This window comes from Wasmannia auropunctata, unplaced genomic scaffold (genome assembly GCF_000956235.1).
Source record: "Wasmannia auropunctata unplaced genomic scaffold, wasmannia.A_1.0 LD335834.1, whole genome shotgun sequence".
NCBI classification, from domain to species: domain Eukaryota; kingdom Metazoa; phylum Arthropoda; class Insecta; order Hymenoptera; family Formicidae; genus Wasmannia; species Wasmannia auropunctata.
The window spans coordinates 20,950-32,098 of NW_012027056.1; the positions used below are offsets into that span (position 1 = coordinate 20,950).

At 33.7% G+C, this 11,149-nt stretch overlaps 1 protein-coding gene and 1 long non-coding RNA gene across 2 annotated transcripts in view; one reads left to right on the forward strand and one right to left on the reverse strand.

The window, feature by feature from the left end:
* Positions 1 to 244: 244 nt before the first annotated feature.
* LOC105455833 lies at positions 245 to 8,423 on the reverse strand. Its single transcript, XR_975163.1, has 3 exons — positions 6,916 to 8,423; positions 586 to 770; positions 245 to 519 (listed from the first exon to the last, which is right to left on the reverse strand). It is a non-coding gene; the product is annotated as an uncharacterized LOC105455833 (long non-coding RNA).
* Position 8,424: 1 nt separating this feature from the next.
* Positions 8,425 to 11,149, forward strand: part of LOC105455832 — a 6,651-nt gene continuing 3,926 nt past the window's right edge. Inside the window, exon 1 of the mRNA XM_011699461.1 lies at positions 8,425 to 8,891. Coding sequence (XP_011697763.1) covers positions 8,437 to 8,891 — 455 coding nt within the window. The 5' untranslated portion in view covers positions 8,425 to 8,436. The remainder of the gene's footprint in view (positions 8,892 to 11,149) is intronic.

Here is an 11,149-nt window from a genome sequence, read left to right on the forward strand (position 1 = left end):
AAATCTATTAAATTTTGATAAATATTTATTAATCTCAATTAAATTACATAAAGTTTTAATTTCTATTAAATAAGATGGACTGAAATAAATACACTTACATTTACATGCTTTAAATGTAAGTTTATACATTTTAGCAGGGACGAAGACTTTGAATTTCCTGCAGGGTGTGAAGTATCTCATCTAAGCGGAGGAGGAGGAAGGGGTAATAACACAAATATTTTATTTCTTCTGTTGTATGTCGAAATATATTTTTACTTCTATATTTAATTTCTTTTCATATTTTTTCTTTACAAATATGAGTATTTTACTTTTAATTTTGTCTCGATATCACGCAAGAACTAGCTCATTTAAATATAATTATTAAAATAAAATTTTTTATAAATATCCCGAATTCAGGATGTGGAATTCCACGCCCACGGGATCTCTGGATTTGGAAAACTCCATACTTTCCATAAGGATTGAATACCCTCCTTACATTTCAACAGATCATCCTATGCAGGGGGATGTTCTTTAGATGGTCTAAGGAACGTCTTGTTAGTTGAGCGGAATATCATGAAGTCTACCTGTCACAGTCTTGAAACTTACTCAAGATGTCCTGAGGACTAACAAATGAGCACCTCATTATACTCTGCATACATCCAGTGGACAATCCAAAGTCTTAAAGAGGATCTCCTTCGCACGTAATCCTTGGAACATCCATAATCTGCCCAATTAGCAAACTCTCGTTTCTTTGATGTTGTATTCCCGTCATTGTGTGACCATTATGTTATCTACATTCAGAAATTATAAAACAACTTTCAGGAATTATAAAATACCTAAATTAATTTGTATACAGAATCAAAAACTGTATTGTCGATATACATCTCTCATTTATTTTTGTCTTCTATTTAGGGACTCGCATTCAATGAAATATTATTAATATTTTTAATTATTAATATTTTCAAAAATTCCGTGAAAAATCTAATAATACTACGCCTTTTAATTCTTTTCTATTTAGTTTTTTTATTTGCGAGAAATAGAAGTCGATCTGTGATCGATGATGTCGCGTACTGCTCGGATAGGCACATGAATCTCAAGATTTATGAATATCTTAATCGGATATCTTTAGGATTTTGGAATTAAAATATTCTGACGATTATTTGTAGAACATTTTTTAGATGCTTATTTGTCCTAGTTCTAATCCTCTCAACATCTTGAAATTTTCTTGTTAGTATGTCGAAAAAATTTATAGATAAGTAATTTACAAATATTTTACTACGTAAAATAAAAATATATAATATTACGTGTTCCTGAATTTAGTATATATTCAGGATTATCCTGAGGACGTGCTGTTAGGGCACGGTTTGTCTTTTGGAGCAATATTATAAAATTAAACTCTTATTTAAATATATTTAATTTTTATAAAAATCTAAGTTTAATTTTTTTATTTGTAATATATTATGAAAGTTTATTGTATTTAATTTAAATATTAGAATAAATTAGTATAGCACTCTAATACTGAGAAAATAATATATCACAAGACGCTTAGTGAAAAGGTTCACTTTCACGAGAATCTTGGTTTAAGTTTTTTCGGTTTAGCTAAATCCCACAAGATTTACCTTGTTATTCATTGAATGTCTCATTCTATTTGGTATTCCATGAGCCCCAAGGGATTTGTCAAAAATGGATTGGTCCACCTAATCTTGTGTGGATACTCGAGAGATTATGGGAAATTTATGATGAATTTCAATAAGCTATTCATCATAAATAGTTTATGATAAAATCGCAATTTTGAGTTTAATATTAATATTAATTTTTAACATACATGTATATAAATATCTTTAACCGTGCGATTGATACGTACAGATAATAATTTCTGATTATAAACAATTAACTTATTTTAAAATATTTTACGCACTTGTGTAATGCTAATTATAGAAATTTTCAATATACAAGTTTCTACACAAATATTATTAACTAAAATGAATGAAATTTGCATCAAGACGATATTCTCATACCTTCAAATTATTTGCCTTTGTATACCAAGACGTTATTAATGAAATTCACGGCACGTTCCTATGCAGAAAGCAGCATATCGTCCAGAAACCAAATTAATCGTGCATTGAATCTCCGCGAGTTGTTTGGTCTAATTAAATTCTGAATCACAGTACATTATATGCGGTAGAAATTATAAATAGCAATAAAAGCCTGCGAAATTGCAGTTGCATAGATTATAAAGCTAATGTGGGCAATGTATTATGTTTTATACATGGCATGAGAAATATTAATTAGAGATATTGTATTACATTATCATCTTTATATGTTTCGCGTATAAAAAATAAAACATATTGGATTTAAAAATACTAACTATGAATATATTGTTTACCGTGTGTACAAAGTGTACGGAAAATGTTACCGTTGAGAATATTTTATTACATCATTTGCAATTTAAATCTTGTGCTATTCTCAATTAATGCTATCACACCGCATTAAAACAATATATGGAATAAATTTACAACTTTATTTTCTTTTTTAAATGTGACAGTATTTTTATGCAAATATTTATTTGATGTAAGCAATTTTTGCAATAATGCATAAAATAAAATACGCGCGGCGCGAGTTAAAAGCCATTGAATCACCCGATCGATTTTGAAGATTTATTATGTATCAATCAAACTACGCATCTGATGTGCAAACACAAATCTGCGTCTCCATTAGCTCAATTGGTGCAGTCTACTGTCAAAATGAATGTGCAACTGAGGAGCGATATATTCTTGAAATGAAGCAATGTGTATTCGTTATACACGCTTGTCTTCTCGCTATTATCCTCACGAAATCTTAGGCAAAAGCGCTGTTCTTTAAACCATTTCAATCGATGATATGTATATATATTACGTTTTTGGCTTGCAATTGTGCAATAATTTTTTAATAGCCTTTTCAATTTATTATAGCAGAATTGTTATACACACGGTTATTTCTTTATTTATAATTTTTTTTATATAATATTTTTTTATATATTAGTAATACTGTCGTCAACATGTCTTTAAGTAATAAAAAATTTAGGAACTTTAATTAAATTTTTCTTTGAGATAAATAATAGTTGCAGATAATAAATTTTTTATTTTATTTTGCAAGGTAAAATTGCCGAAATGAATTTATTTTATTATTTATTTAATTAATTCAAATGTACCAAAGAAGAATTTATTAATAAAGCGAAATGTAGAGAATTTATATAATATACTATTTAATTTGTCATGTAACAATTGTTTATCACATAAAAGATAGATATTTTATCAATGTCTCATAAATAAATATAATAGTTAAATTAGAATATTAATAAGAAAATATTTCTTGTAAGAATATTTTACTTAATCCAAGAAGAACAAAAAAGTAATGATGACGTCAAAATTATATCAATTGTTAATAGTAATTATGTATATTGCAGTAGCAACATTTAATTACAAACAAAATTATTTTAACTTATAATATTTTTTATATCTTTATTTTATAAATTATTTATAAACAGTCATATAATTTTTTTTAGACTCGCATATTTCAAAAAGATTTGCAAAATATATTTTTATATAATAATAATTTATATTTTAAGCCGCAAGAAATAAAAAAGCTTTTTTATTTCTAAGTTTCATTATAAACGCTAACAAGCACGGTTTTATTTCGCGTGTCGTAAATCTTTATCTCTAAACTTTCGTATGTAAAAAAGCATGAAATTGCATGAAAATGGCGATCGTGAGATTGCAAATAGTATAAAAAGGTCCCATTAAAAAGCGTCTGTTAGTTTCTCGGACGTCCACACTTTTTATTACGCAAACTCGGTGCACACAGTATAGCGAACCACGTGGTTCACTTAGATTTCAAGCCTTCCACCTGCGTTACAGCGCGCAAGCTCGTCACGCAAGTTTGGCTCGACTCCCGGTGCCAATCGATGCTGTCTCTCGAGTCGTCCATTCATCCTGTTCCGTTACACCGGAAATAACCCACCGCCCCAAAAATGCAAGCCTTAATAGAGCGCGTGTTAATCTCGCCGATCAAACAGGGATGCTCATTCACAGAGCTTAACACAAGTACGAAAAAATCAATTATTAAATAATTAATGAAATATCAGAAAAAAAAGTATTCTAGTAAAAATAATTATTTAAAGTAAATCCGTTTGTGACTAGAAAGCAACATAAGTAATTTTAGGAAAAAGATATACCTAGTACTTTATTCTACTCAACATTATAACTTTCTTCTCGATTTCAGAGCATTGCATTGAGAAAAAAAGACAGACTCACGAAAGCATGCGTTCTTTCCTTGACACAAAATTTGCAAATTGCCTCTGACTGTAGCTCTGTAGTGTCGTTCTTCTCAAGAGGTTCAACGATAAAGAAACCAGAAACATGATCCACTGTTAAGGAGTGAATAAATCGTCTGTGTTATTGTCATTTATATCAATGCTCCGCGGTCATTTGTCATTCACGGTACACAAGAGATCCACGGGCAACTTGGACATGACGGACTGCTAAGCTGAGATGATGAGAGGTAGAGTAGATCCGTCGACGTACTCCGAAGTGGCGCAGTCGCCTTGACAACGGCGCGGCGCCATGTGCGTGTATGTGCACCCTTTCACGACGGCGTCGACGGACGGTGAAGAGACGAAGGAGGACAACGCTCCACGGGAGCGAGTGGGAGAAACGACGATTACACCCCTGCGCAATGATAGCGGGAGGGAGAGAGAGGGGACGAGAGCGCGACAGCGCGCGCTTGATGGTGCTTAGCTAGAGAGAAAAGGCAGAATACTGCGGTCGGAGGGGTCGACGGGGTGCGCGAGGGGGTGGCGCGCGAGAGAAAACCGCTAGCGTGTACCGCAGTACGGGATAGTGAGCTGCGAGCTAGTCTTCCTCTCTCACGCCGTGAAAAAGCTGTCGGCTGAGACAATATGATTGTACGACTGTAACGAAACTCTCCGCCATTCCATACCTTATGAGGACAGATTGTTTACAAAGGTGTTCGATCCTCGTCGTCGTCCCAGTTCGCGATATCATGTGTATGAGGCAGCGACGATAATTGTCGGGACTCAGACGCAGGATTGTTCTCGAAGCTGCCCCAGATCACTTCGGGAGGTGTGATCAAGTCTGTACCAGTTTTTGTATCAGTTGTTTGCGCGACGCGCTTGTTCGATGTCAAGGACGATGCGGCATTTCGTCGTTGCACTCCGACACGACACCCGTTAGATCTCACACGTCGGTGACGATTGTGAATTAGAGGGACGACCAACTGGGAAGTACACCTATCGTGAGTGCGTGTCGCAACATCAGAGATATCTCGTTGCATTGTTTCGGAGGCTTTTCTCGTCCTTAACTCGCGAATCGCATCACTTGTTGTTCGCATCCCGGTCCCATTGAAATCCTAACAATGCAGTCACCTGTTCCTGAGTGCGGCGAATCGGAGGACGACGAGGTGGATAACGATCCACCCTTAACCGCCTCTAGAAGTGATAGTGGAACGATATCCTCGTGAGACGCTGCCACCTGCTGCAAGTCTACCACGGCTTATTGGTTTTTAAACGAGAACGTGGAGTTTCGATATCATTGTCATTGATGAATCTTGAAGAATATCTTCGATACCTATGTGATGAATCGAACATTTTCATACTCATAATAGAAATTTAGCTAACACATGAAGAAGGATTTTCAAATGACTGAACATTTGACAGATGCGAATTTTGAGACACGTTTCCGAAACATAAAAAAAGTAGACAACAGAAATATTATTAAGAATAACAGAGATATTATTAAAAATAAAATTTAAATGATTGACGAAAAGCAGATTCTTAAGAAGACAAGTGGTTTTATTGTACTCTAAACGATGTCTTGACATAAAAAATCTGATTTCTATGCGATCCAAAGATCTTATTGTCTAGACAAAAAAACACCTGTGTTATTGGTGTTGTTATTTTGCCCGCGCGTTGAACTGGAGTTTCAACAGGCAAAAAAGTGTATATTCATGTATGCAAAATTTAATTGTTATCCGATGAAGTATCTGAGATACTCAAGTGGTTGTGGATCGATGAAATCTGAAGTGTAATCTAAATTAACACAAACGCAATCTGAACTTGAGGTACACGGAAAGATATGAGTATTCAGAAGCTTGTTAAGTAAGACATTTAGTGAGATGAAACTGATGAAACTAATCTCATCGAGATGTTAAAGTTGAACTTGTGTAATTTGCAAACGAGCGCATCTTCGTCGTTGTAGTTGTGTTGTATCTGTTGACCGTGACCTTCGACCACCATGTGACGTCATTCAGGTCAGACGGAACGGAAACGGTGTCGTGCAAACGGTGTGTCTCGAAATGCTTTTGTGACCGCCGTCGTGGCGACAGTAACTGCAATCAATCAGAATGCGGTGCGTTTGCTAAACATTATTTTATTTCGACTCTCTCGGAAAATCCCCTGAACTCTCACTGTATAAAATATGCATTTTTTGCTAAGCAAAAAAAGATCGATAGTAGTGAAAATAATAGTTTATTCAAGAAATGAGCGGTGTATTACCTCTTTTTTTTGGTGTTCCAACACTTTTTATGCGATTAAATCCTTGCGCGTGTGACTACGATCGTTAATAATTCACATAAATAGTTTGTAATGCATAAAAAGTACGTAAAGTAATTTAAGTTTAAAATAAACGTTGCTTTACTTTAATAAAAAAGTGACCACGCAAATGGTACACCAGAAAACTCTTTTAACTTTCACTCGAAAGATAAGAAGTGTGAGATTCAACATCTCGTAAAATGCTTTAACCTAAATATATTTTTATTTCGCAAACGAGAGAGAAGTGCGAATCAATACAAAACGATTCCAAGAGATTTCCTGTCGAACTTTTATGTAGTTGCGCAAGGTGCGTTAATGTTTCACTGTTATTTGCGATCAATTATTGTTACCTTGCGATGATTTTGCAAAGATCTTGCGGCGTTCAATGATGACGTGAGCGTCACTTGATGTCAAAAAGTAGTGATGCAAAAAAGCAAGCTTCATGAAACTCTCCTTTACGTTAATCGAAGTTTGATAACAGTTGAGCAAGAACAGAACAAAAAGCTCAAGTTACACGTTTTACGCTCGTTATTATTATCTAAGCTACGCTTTTTGATGCATTTTCGGTGATCAAAAGTAGCGGATTGTTACCCACATAGTCAACAAAAGAAATAAATATTGTCGATGGTATTTATTAACATTAAAACGTTAGTCACACGAGATTTGTTGCTCGTTGGAAGTTAGAATTTTGAGAAACTTCTTTTAAAAAGTAAATGTTTAACGCTGTGAACGCTGTGTTGCGTGGGAGTCAGTAAATAATTTAAGAAATTAATAGAGAAATTAATGCTCAGAGCTACGAAGCTTTTCGGAATTTTTATGAATGTTGTTAACGGCGTATTAGGGGCTTATTAGTTGAAGTAATATCAACTAATATAACTAATAACTATAGCGGTTCGTACAATAGCTTGCAGGTATTCTCAATAAGGCAGAAAATACTTTAGATACGTAAAACTACCTTGCGAAGTTACCGCATCTACAATTGTATCGTCTTCCATCTTATTTTGAGGGAAAAACGCAACTGTGAGAAGCAGGCATTTCCTTCGCTCTTTGAAGAACCGGAAACTTAGTTAAAATTGCTTCTCATACACATTTACTTGGTGGATTGGAAGATCGGAAATATTCAGATCGTTTGAAGGTCCTTTTCGCCGTGCACGAATAAGCACAAGGTTAACCTTCACTTCTCTTTCATCGACTTACTTTTATCAAGTGTTTCCAGTCGCTCCTGTAAGAAAGACAATACTTCCTCTAGCTGGAACGTAATCAACTTTTACAAATAGCGAAACAACTTTAAGCTTGCGTTTTCTCCACAATTTCATTACCTGCTATGTCTCAAGGAAGCAGAGTAATAATCTAGTCGGATCTTCCTTTGAAACCTCTTTAAAAACTGGAAACAGGAGGACTTTGCTAATTTATTGCATCGTTTTCGTGCAAATTTTGGGTCTTCGTCAACAGTGACTTCTCTTAAAATTATATTTTCATAAGTAAATAAACAATGAATGCACGAAATATATTTACAACATATTAAAGTTCTGCTTGTGCAAGATTAACGGATTAGTCAAAGAATATGAGAAATACAGAAATGCTACAAAGTTATACAAGTATTCACGTCGTAACTTTGAAGCCACAATGTTATAATTACAATCATAGAAGAGGTAGATACATTCTCAATCTTTTATAATAAGTCAATTGATCATCGTTACATGGCAGCGGATCATTTCCTCAAGATGCTCATTCAAGATTCATCAACTCTTCCTCTCCGTGATCGATCAATTATGCATTTCTTCGTACTTGTTCATTGTGCTCGGTCGACTAATTATAACAGCTCAGCTAAATGATTGGAGAAGATTTACGACGATGTGGTCGAAGGAACGATGTGGCCGGACGTCGCCGGTAGATCGCACACGTCCTGCGATCATTTCAAAGTGAAGCTACCGGCAGCGAAGGACGGGAAGAGAAAGAAGGAGAACGAGTCGGCGTGCTGTAAGATCTTCGCCCTGTTTCGTTACCGCAAGCCTCGGGACCCGCTCCGTGGTTCCAGCCGTGGCGCAGCTTCGTCGGTGCCCCTGCTCGATATGGGCGCCAGAGCATGGGACTACGAGGCCCTGCCGGAACTCCATACCTCGACGGCGGTCACGCCGACCACGACGCCACCGAGCGTGTCCCAGCAGAAAGCGCCTAGAGTGTATTTCCAAGCAGAGAATCTGGCGTCCACCAGGCGTAGGAGCAGCAATAGACTGCTGATGCCACAGCAGTCTTGCAGGAGACGCAGCCGGAGCATGAGCGCATGGAGCGACCTGTCTAGGTCGTCCTTCAGGTTGGACGAAAGGTTCGTTCTCTGATGTCTGCCTCAGACTAGTAGCTCCGGTTCTGGCCGTTATGATTTTTATTCTACTTCATAAACTGAACCGGCTTACGATTTGTTAGACAAACTTAATATAAGATCAGTACAATCCTATCTAGAGTTCGGGAGTTGAATTGACTTTATAAATGCGGACTTTAATTTGCATGGTAAATTAATCCTCTCATCTCAGTGTAACTACACAATTATAGATACTATGAAAATAATTACGAAGTTTTTAAATTTTTTACTAAGTTATTTTATAATGAAATTAGTTTTATTAACTATATTTATTAAAATCCTTATAAATAAGATTTATTTCATCTAATTTATTCATTTGATTATGTTAAAAATTTAAAAAGTTATACATAAAAGATTAAATTAAATTATATTATATGATTCCTAAAAATATTTTACATGTTTTTGCAATTTAGAAATAATGTGAAAACAAGAATTGTTATTACTTTATTTATTTTATGTTGTGACATTTACCTAAATTTTTACATAAGTAATAATATTTGTTATATTTTTGATTATTTTTATTTTTTTGTAAAAAAGAAAACTTTAATAAATAGTGATAATCCAAACAATAATTTTTTTTATAATATATTATTTACAATTTAATTTTTGGTCGAGTGCAAAAGAATAAAATCTCTCATATTGAAAATTAATTTTGAATGTCTTATTATGGTTTATCAAGTTTTATGAAAAATTGGAATGGATGGTTACGAACGGGCTCCTATTACACGACAATAATTTCATCGTTTCATTCTCCGCATAGCTTTAATTAGTTTAATTTATTCGTATTTTTATGTTCGAGCTTAATGTTCAATTTAATAGGAATTTTTATATTTTCTGCTACACTATTAACATTGCAGAATTTTCTAATTATAACAAGCTGAATAAAAAAAATTAATTTATTGCAGAAATTTTTTTTTGTACTTTATTATTGAGCATCGAATTCTTTTTGAAAGAATTTTATTAATTAATCTCTTTCTTTTAATTAAAAAAAAGCATGACCTTATTAATATCCGTTTTGATATAGATAAAATGGGCAAGTGAGCTCAACTGTGTTTTTAAATAAAAATGTTAAAAGTGTTGTGGGAGAGGATAATAATACTGATACCATTATCAGTTTTTTTTTCATTGAGCAAGCGCCGAGATGCTTTGTCTCGTGACTGCATCGTAGATGACCCCACAAAGAACAAGCTTTCGATTATCGATCATCGGCAATGTGCACGTATATGGTCATTTTCATCGAAAACCAATAGCGACTGCTACACAATGTTGGGCAATAAAATTATGAGTGCACTTTGTGTATCGTGGTACATTTTAACTTCAATTCCGTAACAAAATTTTGTGGGCAGTTGATAAATCGTGGTATTTGTAAGATCTGTATGAAAAAATGTAAACACATCACTAAACAAATTAATATAATATAATAATATTAATCTTAACAATTTTGATATACATTTTGTTACATATATTCATGATATACATTTGTTACATATATAATATAATAATGTCTATAAAAATCTTTTGAAATGTCAAAATTATGAGAGATAGTACTGCAATATAAAATTTCTGTCTCTCTCTTTCTCTCTCTCTCTCTCTCTCTCTTTCTCTCTCTCTTTCTCTTTTAAATCACATTACAATGAAATAATGCACAGCGGTTTCCAAAGGGACACACGAAAGAGAGAATTTTATTTGAGTCTGAGATAGAGACGAAAGGATTTTCTGTATGTCCGAAACACATTGCTTTTATTTACTGTATTTTCTAGAAAGTTTTTACATAAGTTTTTTTCAGTGAAATATATGATGACGATTTTTACTTTGCTTATACGTTATATTCAAATATTTGTGATGTGCATTTTGCAAAACTAATATTAATTTCTCAGATTTTTAAAAGATTTATATTAATGTTAGCAATCAACATTATCGATGAAGATTCATATTTTCCATAATTTTTTTTAATTTTTTAAATGTTATAATTATTTTATACATATTCTAATTATTTTAAAAATGTATATGTAAATTATAATAATAATTATAAATATGAAAAGATATACAGAGTGTCCCAAAAAGATCGGGACACCTAAATATCGCGGGAAATATAAGTTTTACAGAAAAGTGTTTCAGACAAAAGTTATATCGTTTAAAAATATCTATTTATTGATCCTATCAGTTTGACCTTGGGTTGCGTAGCCAAGGTCAGGTCAAGGCTACATTGATTTTCTTAAATGGAA